This window comes from Grampus griseus (assembly GCF_964374135.1).
Source record: "Grampus griseus genome assembly, chromosome: 10".
Classification (NCBI taxonomy): domain Eukaryota; kingdom Metazoa; phylum Chordata; class Mammalia; order Artiodactyla; family Delphinidae; genus Grampus; species Grampus griseus.
In genome coordinates, this window is record NC_139004.1 from 64,297,054 (window position 1) to 64,315,329 (window position 18,276).

Below are 18,276 nucleotides of genomic sequence, written 5' to 3' on the forward strand. Positions count from 1 at the left end.
GTGAACTGGAGTCCCAGGGGTCCTCAGAGCCCCTGAGCTAGGAGTATGGCGTTAGCATGCTGTCTAATTAGTCCTCGTGTAGCAACACTGGTCACCGTAATTGTGATTTTGCAAGGCAGAGGTTGTCCACTTTGCAGCCCCCATCCACAGGGGCTTGTCATACGCTGTAGCAAGTGGACTGCAGATGGCCACTTGCAGATTCTCAACCTGTTTTTGGTTGCAACTTACTGGCCAGAGCGAAATGAGACTTTGATGGTTTCCCTTGCAGTTTCTTTAAAGGCGGTAATCCCGCCGTCATTGTGGGTCTTGACTACATTTTATAATTTACACTTAAATCTTGGAGTCTTGGAGTTTCCAGGAGGGAGAATTTTTTTTCCTGATGTAGTATTTGGGATTTATATAGTGGTCTTTATTTATGTAGCTGTTTTAGGTGCAGGAAGTACATCCTTTGCTGCATTTTCTTCCTATGTAGGTTGTCCCTTTACCCAAAAGATACTTACTCTCAAAGTGTTTTAATTTATGGAATCGTGGTCCAGAGTTTATCAAAGTTCTTTCCTCTTTCAACCTTTGAAGATGTCAGTATAAAACATTCTTTCAAAGAATGAATAGGCAACAGCATGATATCATGGAAATAAGTGGTATGGTATAAGCATGGAAAACTTTGGAGCTCAGTACCTTAACTGCAGGTTTGCATTCTGCCCTGAGACAGTTATAGCATCTTGGGCAAGTTGTGTAAACTTCTCTGGGAAAATCTGCCTCAATTTCCTTCTCTGGGAAGGATATTTCCTACCTCACTAGGTAGTTGCATAGGTTAAGTGAGATAAAGTCTGTGGAAGTACTTTGTAAACTACAAAAATGGTACTTAGCATTCAATTTTGTTATTTTCCCAGTCTGGAAGAGCTTCTTTATCTACCTTAGATCGATTCATCTTATAGTCAGATGGGAGTAGAACTCAAAACTAAAGTAAGTTTTGCTCTGGGCTTGGAGAAAATGCTTTTGGGACTACACATCCCTCTTTACCATGACATATCTTTCTTGGTATCTTACAGGTGTGGATGTAGGGCAGCTCACAATTTGATGGGTATAGAGTGGGTCATGGCAGGTCCTGAAGTGAGGCCAAAGTGTACTGTGTGTGTTTCATGCCACTAACATAACTTGTCCTTGTTGTCAGAGTTAGTAGATGAATTTCAGTGGTCCGGAGCAACTTTCTTTCCCTGCGGGGGCCATCACTTTAGTGACCCAGCATTGTACTTCCCAGGAGGAGGCCCAGCCTCGTGATGAGGAATAGCAAAGAGAGAATTCAGCTCCAGTTCAAAAGCCCACAAAATCTGAGACTGTCACTGCTCTTGTAAGGTAAGTTGATCTAGCCATGCACACAAAGTAGTGGTGGGTCTCATGCCCAGCCACACTGTAAAGCAAAAGGCATGTATTGAATCCATTTGTGACTGTCTTGGAAGAAGGGCATCATTTTAAGTTATACCCTCTCTCTGTCCTTGAATCATCTCATAGTGATTCTGTCTGGAGTTAGGTTTCATTATGCAAGAAATCTGGACATAATATTATTTAACTTATCTCTAGTTTATTTTAGAGAAACTCTAAACCATAAAGGTTTCTAACATAATACTGTATAACCAGGAAGGCGGTTTTCTTTTAGATCTCTATGAAATTTTCTAGAGCTCTGTAAAATATCTCTAAAAGATCCTATGTTGAATCTCATAGTATATTTTTTAAGACTGATACATGAAAAGATAGTGTTATATGAGCTTTGGTTGGCGTGGAAAGGATCAGGGGCTTTTTAAAAAAGCAAAACCAAGAGTCTGTTTATGAGCAAATGAACTTAAAACTTCTTAGCAAGAAAGTATTGTTTCTTAAATAATAATCGCTTAGATGTTTTAGATTTTATAATATTCAGAGTTTCTTTAAAATTAGAATCTCAAGTTACACTCCTTTTCTTTTAATTTGGATAGAAGGAGTCTACAGAATGTAACTTATTAAAGTAAATTGTATTATTGTTGATATTGTATTGAAGTTTTCTCTCTGAGCTACCATATCCTATCGGCTGAAATTTCCGGCATCCCTGGGGGAGAGGAGGCCATCAGGGCAGACCTGCTATGGACCTGAAAGATTCGTCCCCAGGTCAGCCCTCCACCCCCACCTCCCCATGATTTGAGAAGGAGAGGGAATAGCAGTCAGGAACAGGAGTGTAGGCCCCGTTAGATTCCTAGTAATGTTGGACATCATCATGATTTGCTAAAATGTTGTGTAGATGTTTTTAAACTAATGCCACATAGGATTACTGCACCAACCCAAGAGTACTACAGTATTAGAAACATCTGTAGGGACTTCCCTGGTGGTCCAGTGGTTAAGACTCCGTGCTTCCACAGCAGCGAGCATGGGTTCAATCCTTGGTCGGGTAACTAAGATCCTGCATGCTGCATGGGGCAGCCAAAACAAAACAAAACAAACAAACGAACAAAAAAAATCTGTAGGTGTGAGTTGGAGTGTTTTTTAAAACAAAATTGTTAAACCAGAGGTGTTACTTATTTGTGTGTGTGTGTGTGTGTGCGCGTGTGTGTTTAAGTCTCGAGGTATATTCCTCAGTTAAATGTACTAATGAGCAAAATGCAGCAAAATTTTTGGCCAACAGTTGAACCTTAACTTAATATTTGTTATTTCATAGAGACTCCGCCATGAAAAGCTTTTTATTTTGAACCACTCTACAGTTACTCTTTGATACTGTCAGTCAAGTCCCATTCCTAGGGGCTTGACTAGGTTTTATGAAAGCCCAGTACACCAGTTTGTCCATAAGGCAATCATCAGTCCCATTTCCTGACGCCACATGAAAAAAGGGGTCCATGTAGGATTTCATTTCTTCCTACACGTCCCAGGATAACTGCAAGTACTGTGATGAGGTGGAAATATATGTCTCTCACGATGAAATGCATCCCTTTTTGTTTAGCAGGGATCAGGGAGTTTAGACAGAGAAAAGAAGAAAGCTCTCAATTAGAAACAAAGACATGTAATTACTTTGTTGTGGAGATGGCCCTTCCATCCTTAAGACTGGGAGCAGTTGGGGCTCATTAGTGAAGAGCTTCATTTTTCTTGTCTTCTGGACAGTGCTGTCTGTGTTATTGAAATCTTCTCTGTGGGTTCCTGGACCATGAGTATTAACCATTGCCTCTCGGCCCTCCTTCTTCTTAGGATTCCAGCTTTCCCTCCTGGCCAGAAATGTTCAGCCTGGACTCATTCAGAAAAGGTAAGAATGTAATTGTGCTTGTGGCCTCAGGCCCTTCCTCCCTGTGACAGGCAGCTATGAAGGCTGTGAAAGTCCCTCACCAGTGTGTAGTCCTTGGACCCCCCTCTTTGGGTGACTTTCCAAAGTCCTTTCTCAGCCTTCCTCTTGCATGGTGTTTATAATCCTTGCCACCCCTTGTCTAGGCCTTTGTGTACATTTGCCACCCCTCTCCTGCATATTCGCTGCTTATTGAAATCCTACTATTTTTCTGGGCCAGTGTTTTACACCATTTCCTCCATGAGCCATTCTTTTTTTTTTTTTTTTTTTTTTTTTGCGGTACGCGGGCCTCTCACTGTTGTGGTCTCTCCCATTGCGGAGCACAGGTTCCGGACGCGCAGGCTCAGCGGCCATGGCTCACGGGTCCAGCCGCTTCGCGGCATGTGGGATCTTCCCGAACCCATGTCCCCTGCATTGGCAGGCGGACTCTCAACCACTGCACCACCAGGGAAGCCCCATGAGCCATTCTTGATTCTGTCAACCAAAGACAATTTCTCTTCTCTCTGATTTCCTCAGCACCACATCTGTACTTTCTCGTGCTTAGTCTATCTGAATTACTCATTGCATCTCTAGATTAGAAGCTCCCCGCAGCCGGGGCCTGTTGTGCTCTTTTATTATCCATGGTACCTGGCATAGCATTTTGCACACGATAGACCTCAATAAAAGGTGGTGGAAATGGATTGAGTCATTGTTTTATATTAGTGGTTAGAGAAATTGTGGCAAGTCTTGAAATCAGTACCCTCCAGCAGCTGAGGTGAGAGGATTGCATAAGCAGTAGCAGAATTGAGACATGGCAGGGCAAGAGGGTAGCATTCAAGGGCTGCTTACAGGAAGAGATATAGGTGGTGAAGACTTGAAGGGGCCAGATCCCAAGGGCGTTGTATATCTTAGATCGAGCAGGACTTTTCTTCTTTAAGGGAATAAAGAGTAAAAGGCCTGTGTCACCTGTATTGAAGCTGACTGTGAGCCTCCTAAGCTGGGCACATTTTACAAATAAATGAGAACCATAACAGGCCATCCATAACTGCTGATGAAAAAGACCCTCCCAGTTGTGTCTCCTCTCCAACTTATGTTCGCAGAGGCCTGGAAAACCTTGGCCAGATGGTGCCCTATGTAACCCACTGAATGGGGCCAGAAGGAGGCTGGATGTTCCAGGTCTCAGAGCAGCCTCTTCCTGTCTCCTTGTTTGTCTTCAGCCACTCAATCTGTTTACATATTACATGAAAAAATTAATCTGTCATCCTCGTTGTGTTGGTTAACTGTGTCTGGAAAGGGAAACATTGAACTTGAGTTTAGTGTGGATAGCACATTTTTTTTTTTGAGCTGAAAATTAAAGTACATTTAATTGCTTTGTGTTTATCTTCTCATCAGTGGGCTTTGTTGTCCACCCAGTTGTAAAAGGATGAAGACAGGTTGTCTCCTGGTGGGAGCATCTGAATTAACAGTACTGATTTCATAAAGAGATGGAGAGCCCAATAAAATCACAGTCCTCCTCCTCCCTGTGACAGGGAAATGGTATCAGATGAGAGAATTTTGGGGGCAAAATTCCTTTCTAGCATTTGTGATTTTGCTTTCTAGGCTGGAAATTGATTTCTTCAAGACGTTTTCCTTCAGGGGTGACACTGTCAGCACTCAGCTTAGTGGGAGGCAGCAGGACCTCCCTGAGCCAAAGATGCAGACCCAGATGCCTGGTTCACATCTCACTTCTGCCTCTCGCTGGCCAAGGAGGCTTGGGTGGTGACCGAGCCTCGCTGTGCCTCCCTCCTTACTATTTAAGTGGGCATAGGGTTGTTCCAAGGATCAGATGAGTTACTATGTGTAAAGAGTTTAGAACAGGGCCTGACACCTGGTAAATTCACAAATCCATGGTATTAAGTAGCTTCAGGACATAATAATCGGACAGAGTCTGATTTGGGACCTTGCTTTCCACACAGGTAAATGTTTTGGGTTTCTACCAAGAACCGTTTTATGCTTGAAGGTCTCTGGGAAAACCATTAATCAGAAAGAGTTGCTGATTTGAATATTTTCCTTCAGGCAAACCTGTCTTTTCATGGCTGTAAGGCTGAATGCCTTCTCCTGTCTTATGAATGCTGGTCTCTTTTGTGGTTTGCATCATGACCTTGGCAATTGGTCATGGGTGGCCTTGTGACACTTTATTGTTGTATAGGACTTCTTTATCTCTTATGGAGTTTTTATGTATTTCTTTGTTCCTCATGGTGAAATTATGAGCTCCCTAGGGCATTGTGACTCTTGAGAGAAAATTTAACATGGTATAAAGCTTGATTCGGACTGGCTAGCGTTCAAATCTGTTCCCCACTAACACTAACAAGGTGTTAACTTACCTGTTTCCCAGCCCCTATCTTCAGGGGTATAGTGAAGTTTAGAGATGATATAGGAAAAGCACTTGGCTGTAGTCTGTCCCCAGCCCTTAGCCATGGGTTGGCAGGCCTTTAATAAATGATAGTAGGTTGATCTATTTGGGGTACAGCCCTGTAGCCCATGTTTTTCTGGAGAGTGACAGCCTGGCCTCAACATGCAGTGTGCTGTGTGGTTGCAAAATTGAGCACCTGCTGTGTACAAGCCACTAGGGTGGAGATAGTTGTGTTTCAGAGATGCTTTCTGGCACTCAGGGCTTTACGATCTTAATGGAATGGGCCATTTGATGATTCTGAAGGTAATGGCCCTAGCAATTCCCTGCAGCATTGTGGACGGTGATCCACTGGGTCTTGGGGCTACCATCTTTCCTATTATGTAGTTAAACAGAGTTGCCAACGCCTCCCAACTAGAACACTTGTGTGCCTGGTAAGTAACCTGTTATTGCCTTCGCCAGCATCTTAACACAGGTTTCTTGTCTCTCAGCTGTAATGTCATCAGAATCAGGCCACAAAGAGCGAGCTGAGTCTTTTACAGTCAGCACAAAACTTTGAAAAATACTGTATCAACCACAAGAATGTGCAATTTTCCTCCAGCTCCAGTGGTCAGAAGCGGGCTCAGTGATGTTGTTGTGGAATTGTAACAACCTTCCCCCAGTTACTGAAAATGCTTAATGAGATAAAATAATCATCAAATCATTTATTCTCTTTTTTTTCAAGCCAGCATCCTTGGATATGAATGAAGACCTTCCTCAAACAGGAAAGGAGAAGTTGAGTTGGTCATTTACAACCTTAGCTTCAAGGCAGAGCTAGAATTAGTTCCAAGATAACCTTGATCTTAGGCACTTTGTTCCAGAAGTAACAACATTTCTTCTGTAACAGTATATACGTTTTCTGCAAAATCACACACCTGCAATGTTTTAAGAGGGCTTATGGGAAAAATAGAGTTGAGTCTGTACACCTGCAACTTTATGACCAGAAGATGACAAAAAAGTCATTGGTACCTGGGAAGGAGGTTTGGACCACCAAAGCAGGCAGCTCAGTGGGATGCTACAAATGTACATTGAGCCTTCTAATTAGAATGGAGCTGGCAGCTGCTGAGACAGCGCAGGTGGAGGTGGAGCTCTGAGCCAGTGGGGCAGCCATTAACGGGTGTGTGCCGCTGGGAATGTGGAGGAAGGGACCTGAGTGCAAGTACCTGCCTTCCCCTAACATTTTATTATGAAAAAATTTCAGAAATACTGAAATGTTGAAGAAGTTGTATAGTGACCACCCATGTATCTACCACCTCGATTCCCTACAGGCACTTGATTTTAATTTTTTAAAAATACAGCTGAAGGGGCTTTTTCTTTTCCTGCTGAACATTTTCATTCCGCTCCTGCTTTTTAGTTCCCTTGCCTTAGAAAAATCAAATTTGAACCAAGGGTTCTTATGTTTACTGATATCGTTCCCCCGTTTACCAATTGTACATGAGCTAATTTGCATTATAGAAAGGGGCATCATTTTAGCACTACAGGCTGTTGCTCAAGTGTGTAGAGTGTGTATGACTGTCTCTCCCTGCTTCTCTCCTGCCCCATTTATTATACCAAAACGTGTGGGGCAGAGAGAGCAGAGAGCTCTTGCATCTTTTCCCCCAGACCAGTGATTATCTGATGTTTTCACCATTTCGGTGCTTTTAAAGATCTTAAACCTTTCTTAGCCATACACTTCCACCTTCCCATGGAACACTCAGTGAGTGTCTTAATTTTAGTTCATGTATATCAAAATTTTGGAACTCCTTAAAAATATACTTTATGTACCCATGATGGGTAGTATTTAGTCTCCAAATGAATGGAAATATTTGGAATAGTAAATCATTAACTTTTAGAAAGAAGGAGAAGGCTGGTAAGGGTGGATCTGATATTGGCTCTTGGGGAGGACACCAGCAGTTAATTAGTTCCTCTTTCACCAGTTCTTAGAGGGAGAGAATAACTTGAGATCTGGTGGCTTATATGGGGGACCCATAGCAGATACAGGGGTAGCTTACATAAGTGGAGGACAGATAAGTGGAAGAACCCCAGTGATGTGCATGGTACTATGAGACTGTAGAGAAGCACATGGGATGGGCGTTACACTCATGGAGGGTGGCTAAAAAAACAGGGAGAGTTTGAGGGCTTTTTTGAGAGCCAAGAAGGGATCTGTACGAGGCTGTCACGTATCATGTCTGTATAAGACAATGCCTTCTTTCTGTGTGGCATTGGTGGCACTGTTTCTCAGAACCTGTGACTGGCTCCAGATACGGTCCAGCAGCTCTGCTGCCCAGAGCTCCTCACGGGTGCTCTGGGGTGAGTCAATCCAGGGGTCTGTAACTGTGAGGGGTGAGAACATGTCACCCTGATGCCCTTTCTCTTTCCCCAGATCGGGCCCAGCACAGGCAGCGTCAGTGCAAACTTCCCCCACCCCGTCTTCCACCCATGTGTGTCAACCCTGCCCCTGGAGGGACCATTTCTCGAGGTAAGGGAGGAGCCATGCCTCCAGCACCAGGTTGGTCCAGGGACTGTGGGGAGGCGGGTGGCAGCAGGACCCCGGGTGCCAGGGCTATAGGCCTCTGGAAAGTGGGTGAGGAGTAGTGGGGTTAGCAGAGCTCTCGGAGCCCTCAGGGAGACATCATTTGGAAAGGTCTGGGTTATTTCATGATGCTGGCCGCTTGGCTTAGACCCTGCAGTCTCATCGGGCCTCCTGGTGTGACCAGGAATAAAGCCTAGGCTCAGTCTGGGTGTCTGGCACCAGTGTGGAGAATCAGAGGGCTTGGACCTTCTAGGCAGTCTCTGGCTCAGGTGCCTCAGAAAGTTCAGGGCACTTGCAGCAGGGCCAGAACAGAGAGCCTGACTCGGCCTAGTGCCCTCCATCTTGGAGGCTTTGGGGATGCCCGACAAATCACTTCCCTATCTCCCCCAGCACCTCAAAGCACTTTACTGACATTAGAATCTGTCTCTCAGTCCATTTGGCAAGGTAGGCTGTCCTTTTGATTGGGGAGAATGTCAGAGCTCCCTGACAGGTGACAGCTGACCTCAGATCCCACTGGTACCCAGGGATGGGGCCAGTAATAGGACCCAGGGAAGCATCTCTGCCCGCGAGTGTCTCTTCTCTTCCCTCAGACTTAGATCTTTTCCAGGTCTGCTAAGACCAGTGCTCCTGATGGCCTCTTGTCCTAACAGCTGCTCTTCCCAACTCCATGGGCCACCTGTTCACACGCCTCCCTCAGTTTTTTAGTGGAAGAACACTATTATACTTCATAGAGTCTTTGCCTTATTTGGAGACAGCATGTCCACTTTAGGCTCTGTCTTTAAAGTGCTTTGAAGGTCAAGAGCTCAGGAAGGGTGTGGGGAACACACAGCACCTCAGTTTCTGCAGCACACACTGCTGCCGTGTTCCCATGTGGTTTCTACATGCACTGCCCTCCTGCCGCAGTGGCCCTGACTGTAGACAGCAGTATAGAAATAAGTACTTCTGGCCCCTGTGACCATTTGACTTAGGTATTAAAGAAATGCCACCCCCTACCGTTGCCAAAACAAGAGTTGATTGCCCTTTTTTCTTTCTTTCTTAAAATGCCCTGTAACTCGAAAAGGCTGAACGTTAACATTTCCAACATGGCAGGTGAGTGGCTCTGAGAGTGTCAGATGTGCTTTGGCTAAGCTTAAAGACGGTTAGTTGGGATTAACCAGGCAGCATGGCTAGGCAGTGCCTCCTTGAGCACATGCAGAGGAGAAGGCCGCTGCTCTTGGGAGGGGCAGCGGCTCCCTGTGAGGCAGCCCAACAGACCTGCACTGTCTTCCCCAGGGGAAGACAGACACCCCCCTCCCCCTGCCCCCCAGCCTGATTGTCTCCTCACAGCTCCACCTCCAGAAGGTATCTGGGTGTATGCATCTTTGCCTTCTCTTTCTTTTTTAAGCTATAAAGCCTTCTTGCCTCTGTTCCTTTATCACAGAAGCAACAATCTCTTAGTCCACGTGACTCTTGGACCTTTCTGCCATGCTTTCTGATTCCCTGCAGGCTTTGCTGGTACCTCTGTCCGGAAGAAGGAGGTGCAGGGCAGAAACAATCTCTCTGGTGTTCAAATAGGAAAACAATGCTCAGAAAATAGTGGCCACTTAAATAGGTTTCAGTGCCCATCAGAGTCAGATTTGGAATTGGAAAAAAATATCACCTCCTTTCCTAATCTACCCTTCCCTCTACGGCCAACCTCTTACCAAGGCCACATTCCAAAGTAAAGGGTGAATAAATTAAGAAACTTGCCCCCAACCGTCCCCTGCGAATCTTCCCCACCCGTGCAGATCTGAGATGTAGAGCAACTAGAAAGCAACATGGGTAACACGCCTTCTGGCAGGATTCTGGGGACCACAGGACTGGTCCTATCCATTCCCTGATATAGACGTGTCACCTCTTGGTGTGGTGGTTTACCTCAAGGGACCTTGGGGCTATACATACATGGATGGGAGAGACGTGAGAATGTGTCGGGTGGTCAGGGTGGCCACCCAGCCCCTGTAGGTCCCCTTACCTTTCTTTTTCTTCTTTCTTTTTTTTGTTCCCCTTACCTTTCTTGTTGCCAGCCAGGTGGACCATTTCTTGCCATTTTGACCATCCATAAAATATCTAACTGTGATTAAGTTGACAGAATTTTGGCTGAGATGTCTGGTTTTTTCAGCTGTCAGTGGTCCCTCTCACTTTCCCTCCACAAGTTCTCTGGTCTGCCCAAAGTCCATACTGTCTTGGGCTTCCTCCTGTTGCTTTTTCCTGGGGCCTCCAAAGTTTGAATCCTACAACATCCTCCTGTGTATTCAGCAGATCCTTTAACCTTAATTCCATGCTTCTAGATGTCATTGTTTAGCACTTTGAGTACCAGACATTGTGCTTGATCCAGAAGTGATGGCGAGATCTCTGAGCCAGTAAACCCTTCCTTTTTTCAGAACTTCCCTCCTTTTTCACAGGCAGAGGAGTCAACTTTCTCTCCCCAAAGAATGGAGAGTGGAAGAGAAAGCTTAATGTTGGTGGAAAGGAACCAGGGGCATGCCTGAGCCTCTTTAACTTTCTTCAAGGTCCTCTAAAGCAGGAGTCAGCAAACTTTCTTTAAGGATCAGAGAGTACACATTCCAGCCTTTGCAGGCCATATGGTTTCCCTTGCAGCTCCTTAACTCTGCCATTATAGCATGAAAGCAGTAATAGATAATACAGAAACAAGTGAGTATGGCTATGTTCCAATAAAACTTTGTTTTTAAAAACAGGCAGTGGGTGGGTTTGGTCTTCAGGCTACATTTTGGCCACCCCTGCTCTAGACCAATGGGGAGATCACAGAACCAGAATGGTTCCAAGAGCTGGTCTAAGAGTTGCCCTCATTTTACAAAAGGCAATGAGGTCTGCAGAGGTGAAATATATGCTCAAGGTGACACCAGCTGTTAGAACCCAGATGAAGTAAATGAAATAGGAAAAGAGCGTTCAGAGAACCAACTAGTTGGTTGGCATCACCTGACCTTTTTTTTTTTTTTACATAAAATCTCAAATATCTGTTTGAAATATGTTTTCTAAAATAGAGAAAATAGTATAGTAAATCCCTATGTACCTATCACCTGGCTTGAACAATGAACAGCTCATGGACAATCTTACTTTGTGTGTATCTTTCCCCTTTGGCCTCTTTGGAAGCAAATCCATGAAATCATAGCATTTCAACCTTAGCCTAAGTGGCTGTCAGAGCAGAGTGCTATTCTGAGGGCTTCCTGAAACACCAAGATAGACCCAGGCCCTGCTTTGCAGATGAGGTTTAGGCTATTGCCTCCTTCAGCTTTCAGACACCATAATTTTCAAAATTTGGCCTCAGCTACTGCTGCCACTCCCAGGCTTGCTAAGCTTCTGGATTCTTTTGAGGGAATTTGGGCTGCTAACAATCCTTGAAAAGTACTCCTGAAGCTGGGTGGATGCCTTAGGTTTTGGCAAATTAAAGTGCCACTTGGCCAAATTCAAAGCCTTTGTAAATCATGTTCTGCCCCAAGGGTCTTGCCATCCCTATATGGATGATCTGGGTAGGGGTGTTTGACATGGATGGTGATGTCCCTTTGTGACGTCAGACCATTGCTGCCAGGGCCACCTTCCCTTTTTTGCCCTTTCCTGGTTAAAAACCCACTGAGGAGGGAATGGAGGAGCAGGAGTTGAAGCTGCCCCATTTTGCTCTGGCTCTGCTTCTAAGGGACCTGTCCCCTGTTGTCTCAGATCTCAGAGGGCAGAGGCATCTCTATCAGAGCACTCTGCAAAGCCCCCTTCCAAACATTCCCATTTTATATTAACCACAGTCATACCAAATGAGTAGAGCAGGTTTGTCCTAATTTCCCCCAGTGATAAAATGGCCCAAGGTTCACAGCTGACACGTGGTAGACTTGGGGCTAAGCCCAAGTGTTAGGACTCAAATCCCATGTTCTTGCCATAGGCCAGCAGTTCTGAATGTGATCCCAGACCAGCAACCTCAGTATTATCTGGAAACTTGTTAAACATGCAGATCTTGGGCCCTATTCCAGACCTAATGACTAAGAAACTCTGGGAGGGTGGCTCCCAGTAATGTTTTAACTAGCTCTTCAGGAGATCATCGGAATCACATCTAGAATTATAACACAAACAACAAACAGCCCCCCACTGCCAGCTGCACCCCAAGTGCACTGCCAACCTCTGACCAAGGCCTCCTTCCAAGGGATTGAGACCTTGAGGCCCTTGCTGTCACTGCCGCTGCCCCAACATGCAGATCCAGTCTGATTCCCACCTGACCCCAAACCCTGCTCCTCAGTGCCAGAAGAGGAAGAGGAATGAGCCTGGCCAGAGCCCAGGTGTAGTAGTTTGGAAGCAGAATCCCATCTGGCTTTCAAACGAGCACAGAACAGCAGCTTCAGACTTTCACTGCTGGAACAGCTCAATTCTTGGGCATAGTGTCCAAGTTGGGTACTTTACATCTTTGACTCCAGCTCTGGAGAGTAAACCTGGTTTGCTTATGTTCAAGAGGTCTTCCCTGTCCTGGCTCCAGATTCTTCACCAGGTTTACTTTGTAAGCCATTAAATGAGGTGGCTGTGCCCCAGCTTAGCAATGATCTTACGCTCTGCTGGCCGGGAGTGCAGGCCAATTTGCAAAGGCATGTGGGAGGTATTTACCTGCAATGGGTAGGACCTAGAGGGAACTTCAAGTTCATTTCCTTGGATGGACATTAAGCTGAGGCCTGTACTATTTCCCAAGAAGCCCCACTCTCTCTTCCTGCCTCAGCTTCAGATGACGAGTCTGTGGGTTGGATTTACTGGGGGAGTGGTTTCGGCAGGGTTCCAGCCTTGGTCTGGTCGGCCCACCGGTTGACTGGAGCGTGCAGCGCTGGAGGCCCTGGGCTGCGTGGGGCGGGAGCCATGTCGCCTCGGTCCCGGGTCCGCCCATCCGGCAGGGGGCGCGCGGCGCCCGGGCCGCTCGCTGCTGCCCTTCTGCCCTGTCCCTGCCGGGCTCCGGAGTCGCGGGGGCGGGCGGGAGCGAGATGGCGGCCGCCAGGAGACTCATGGCGCTGGCCGCCGGCGTCTCTCCGCGCCTGCGGCCGCTGGCTCCCTACACCCCCGGGCGACAGGGACGCCCGCGCGGCCTCTCGACAGGCTGCATCCGCCCCGAGCGCACGAAGGCGGCCGCTGAGGCGGGGGCGGCCCCCGACGGGCCTGAGGAAGGCGACGGAAGCATGGTGAACGGTGAGGGCAGGGGCAGCCAGGCTGCGACGCCCTTGAGTTCGGGGGATGACAGAGCTAGGGGCGCGGGCTGGGGTCGGGCCCTCTCTTGTATGGCTGAGACCACTATTCAGTGGCGGGCCGGAGCCCTGCTGTTGTAAAGCTCACACGGTTCAGGCCCAAATGGTCCCCAAGCGCGGAGGTTCTGGGACTGGAGCGCTTGCACCTGGCAACAATAGGTGATAGGTGTGTACCACAAGGGAGTTGGGGGAAAACAGGTAAACGTCCAGTTCCTGCCAGGTCCGTGGTCAAGGGTTAGAGCATTAAGGTTAAGCACATCCTCGCTGTTGTGAGAAAGGCAAAGAGCTCAAAATACATCTGAGACTTCAGAATCTCGAATAGAGACTGAATGATTGCTCTAGTGGACCCCAGCGCGGCGCCTCCTGAATGGTGCAGGAAATGAAACTGGTAAGAGCATCCATGCCCATCAAGGATGGACAGAGAGAGCCAGCCTCTGCCCTATAGAGCTGGAGGGGGTACCAGGGCACGTCTGCTGTTGTATGTGTGTCTAGTGGGCTACTTAAAGTTGGGTCCTCCTGTGGGATGGAACCCCTTTGAGTCTACTTACATATTGTTTCTCGACTACTCGACTCTCAGTTGCTTTACAAGTTAACATTTAGAGGGAGACAGGGCCAGGCAGAATCCTCCCTCTTGGCCAGATGACACAGGAGTCTGCTCCAAGGAAATAGCCTCAACCCAGGCAGCAGAGTTACAGCAGAACTCCTGGAGGAGCTTTTTCAAAATACAGACTTGCCTAACATCATTGCCATTCCCAGGTGCCCTGTGGGGATCAGGGTGGGCAGTGCTGTGAAGAAGCTCCCCAGGTGACTTATGATTGATGCATGCAGGTGCACAGGTGCATATATGTACCCCCTACAAAATTACTTTTTGGAGCTGAATTATAATGCTAGAGACTGTGGGTGGAGAATGAAAAGGCTTCCCATCCCTTCTGCTGGTCTCTGACTCTGCATCTCTTGAAGGTCCACTCTGGTGCTTTGGGGCTCTTCCTTTAGTTTTCAGCCACTCTCAGCAGGCTTCTTCATGGTCTAAGTCCTGTGTTTGGCACAAGCTGCTTCTAGGTGGACATCTCACCCATTTGTGCTCTGGGATTGATCCAAAGTGCAATAAACCTCTCACGGTGTTTGATGCATCCCGCCTCCACTTGGTTCACTGCAGTGAACTCCCAGGAGGAATAGCTCATGCCCATGTCTAAGCTAAGGAGGTCTCTAATCAGTGTCCCTACACATAATCTGGCTCTGGGGTGGCCTTTTGCACGGTGTTGAGGTAGAGTTGAGAACTGGGGCCTGGTATTCAGACTCCACGGCCAACCCTCCCTGTTGTGTGTCTGTTATTTTAGGAGGGGCCTTGCATTGTCGTGAACTCCACTGTGTGTGTGTGGTCGATTTTGTTTTTTGTTTAGTGCGTTCTTTCAGACATCAGATTGGGGGCGTTGTTGCCATGTAGGCTTCTGTAGCTGATGTGTTAAGTTGGGAGCTTGGGTGGCGAAGAGGATCCTGGCTGGTTCCCCTCTGTGGTGTGGGGGGCGTTGGCCCTTCTCTTTCAGGAGATGATCGTGCATTGGCTCTAGCCCCACTGTCCCCTGTAAACCCTGAAGTCATTCTCCCTCCTTTTTAAGATGCTCCTGGGTGGTTTGGGATCATGAGCCAACATCCTCAGTATCCAGTCCAGGGTTGTCCTGATACACACCCCATGGAGTTTTTAGAAGAAAAAGCACAACTATAATGCTTTTGTTCTTATTCTCTTAGCTTCTAGGGACCTATTAAAAGAGTTTCCACAGCCCAAAAATCTTCTCAACAGTGTGATTGGAAGAGCCCTTGGCATCTCACATGCAAAAGACAAATTGGTCTACGTGCACACAAATGGACCAAAGAAAAAGGTAACTCTGCTGGTGGCAAGGAGACATGTTGGTCTGATTCTCTGGAAGGAGACTGGCTGCTCTTTTCTCTCTCAGAGTTCTTGTCAGGGAGGCCATAGAGTGGGTTTTCTGAATTGAGAATGGTCAGCAGAGAATCTCAGAGCAAAGCTAAATCTGGAGAAGAGCCTGGTTTAGGGAAGGGGAACATGGGCAAGTGAAGTGAGACGTTCCCATCTTGTGTAAGATAGGCCTCTGTACTGGGCCCTGGATTTGGTCCCTTCCAACTAACTGGAACTGTAGAGGGTTAGAGCTGATGATAATTCCTGCTCCCAGAGTCTTGTAGGTCCTGGGACCCACAGGAAGCATGTAGGCAAACCATTCTGAATGAAAATTTTTAAGGATAAAGATGGGTCCCACCTTGCCCTCTGGCTAGAACGTGGCACTTTCAAGAAGCAAAACAGCTTGAGGTGGGACAGTGGCTTGAGGGTGGGGGAGTCTGAGCCTTCCAAGGAGTTAATGATGGGATTGGGGTTCTGTCTTGCACTCAGGCCTGCTGCTGTGAGGTCTACAGCTTTGCTGTTGATTCTCCATGTGGTTTGTTATAACTTTGTAGTCTAGAGAGGCAAGGGTCCTGATTCTCTCTTCTCTTCCTCAGAAAGTCACCCTCCACATAAAGTGGCCCAAGAGTGTGGAGGTAGAAGGCTATGGCAGCAAGAAGATCGACGCTGAGAGGCAGGCTGCGGCTGCGGCCTGCCAGCTGTTCAAGGTGACCCTCCCCTAGTGAAGACCATGCAGACCTCCCTCCTGAGAACTGCTTGAAGTGACGGTTTTCCTGGTGTCAGCTGCACCTAGGTTTAGGTTGGCAGGGTGTTCAAACCACTCACCTGTCCTAAGCCCTTCCCACCTTGTGGTTCCTTTTTTGCTTCAGCCAGTGACGGAATAGATTAATATTATTTTCTTGCCACTGTAGTTATCTACTTTCTGTGGTTTCAAAAACCACAGAGAAGAACCCCTTTATGGAGAACACTCCCTCTGTACAGCACCATGGTGAGACTTCTATTTTGGTTTCTGTTTTTCTTTCCCTGTTATTTCATGTATTTAGGTTTTACCTTGTAGCCACATAGTCCTCTCTTACTTACAATGGAAGAATAATAGTCACTTCTCTCACTTCCCAGTGGTTGGACGTGGGTTGCTTTCAGTTTTTGATTGCGCAGCATTTCCTATACCTTCATTGTTGCTCCCAGCCTTTCTTTCGATCCCTAATTGGCTCCCTTCATGGCTGTGCCAACCTTGAATCTTCCTCACATTCCTAGGTCTTTGCTCTTGACAAGGGCAAAGCTGTATTCCTTCAGCTTCTCTCCCGCTCATGGTCTACAGACCTTCATTGTCACTGCTTCTCCTGGGTCTGAGGAGGCAAGGTCCCTTTTCCTGTCCTGGGCTCCCACACGACCCTTCTCTTTTCTGTGTCCTCTCTGTCTCCTCCATCTTGTCTCCCACGCTTTTATTTAATTTTCAGATCTTTCCTCATCTGATTCTTTTCTGTAAGAGTCAAAAATTCTTCAGTGTTTGGGAATTCCCTGGCGGTCCAGTGGTTAGGATGCCACACTTTCATTGCCGAGGACACAGGTTCGATCCTTGGTTGGGGGAACTAGGATCCCGCAAGCGGTGCGGCACAGCCAAAAAAAATTCTTCAGCGTTGTAATCCCTTCCCCAGGCCCTGCTTCCCTGCACACAGCTCTCCGTGCTTGTGGTTTGCATTCTTTCCACTCCAGCATCACAGCCCATGCCATGGTTGCTGGTTCCCTTCACATCCTCATAGCGCCTGGTGATTGTTGGCTGACTGGGGCAGCTTTGCCAGGCTCACCAGCCTCCCCTCAGTCCTTGCTCTGCTTGAATGGTCTGTGGCTTTGGCACTGCGGGGCATTTTTTCTTCAGCCCCTGGGTTATACCTGCTTTCCTTGTCTCTGGGTCACTCTAGGCTCCTCTTCCTCTCCCACTCTCTATAAACATCTTTTTCTGTACTCCTTCTGCCTGGGGAAATCTTCTCTCTCAGAAATTCAACCATCCTTTCTGTGTTTAATGTCTTGGAAACCTCCGTCTCCCTTAGAGCACCTCTACCTCAGGGGTTCTCAATTTCGGGGGGATTTTGCACCCCAGGGGACATTTGGTAATGTCTAGAGACATTTTTGGCAGCCACAAGGAGAAGAGTGCTACCTGGTATGACGCCAGGGATGCTGCTAAACGTCCCACAATGCACAGGCCAGCCCCTCACAACAAAGAATTACCTGGTCCAAAATGTCTATAGTGCCGAGGGTGAGGATGCTTTTCTGCCTGGATGTAGAAGGCACTTTAAACTGAGACCATGTGCAGCAAGTTGTGATCACATTCCTCCCCATCCCGTTCTCTGTTCTCTATCTATGCTCATGGCCTTTTTTGTTTGTATGTTTAATTGTGGTAAAATACACAAAATATAAAATTTAGCATCTTAGCCACTTTTAAGTGTACAGTTCAGTAGTATTAAGTGCAGCCACGTTTTTGAGCACCCAGTCTCTAGAACTTCTTCATCCTGGAAAACTGAATCTCTATACCCAGTAAACAACTCCCCCTCCTGCCTTCCCCCCAGCCCCTGGCAGCCACCATCCTACTCTCTATTTCTGCGAATTTGACCACTCGTCACATAAGTGAAATCATACAGTGTCCTTTTGTGACTGGTTTATGTCACTTAGCATAATGTCCTCAAGGTTCATTCATGTTGTAGCAAGTGTCAGAGTTTCTCTCTTTGTAAAGGCCAGTAATATTCAATTGTATGTATATATCACATTTTGTTTATCCATTCATCCATTGATGGACTCTTGGGTCCACTTTTTGGCCATTGTGAAATAAGGCTGCAGTGAACAAATACCTCTTCGAGACCCTGCTTTTAATCCCCAGAATTGGAATTGCTAGATCATATGGTAATTCTGTTCTTA

The 18,276-nt window shown here is 47.0% G+C and overlaps 1 protein-coding gene across 6 annotated transcripts in view; it reads left to right on the forward strand.

Moving 5' to 3' along the window:
- The window catches only part of DHX30 (DExH-box helicase 30), a 30,484-nt gene that overhangs the window by 654 nt on the left and 11,554 nt on the right, over nucleotides 1-18,276 (forward strand). Inside the window, exons 1-6 of one of the 6 annotated variants that reach the window (XM_082664908.1) lie at nucleotides 2,035-2,136; nucleotides 3,202-3,256; nucleotides 8,062-8,157; nucleotides 9,272-9,300; nucleotides 15,198-15,328; nucleotides 15,963-16,073. In XM_082664908.1, coding sequence (XP_082521034.1) covers nucleotides 2,112-2,136; nucleotides 3,202-3,256; nucleotides 8,062-8,157; nucleotides 9,272-9,300; nucleotides 15,198-15,328; nucleotides 15,963-16,073 — 447 coding nt within the window. In that variant the 5' untranslated portion in view covers nucleotides 2,035-2,111. Of the gene's footprint in view, nucleotides 1-1,171; nucleotides 1,354-2,034; nucleotides 2,137-3,201; nucleotides 3,257-8,061; nucleotides 8,158-9,271; nucleotides 9,301-13,189; nucleotides 13,396-15,197; nucleotides 15,329-15,962; nucleotides 16,074-18,276 lie in introns of those variants that run through there. The other 5 variants (XM_082664913.1, XM_082664910.1, XM_082664911.1 and 2 more) reach the window with 5 other exon arrangements.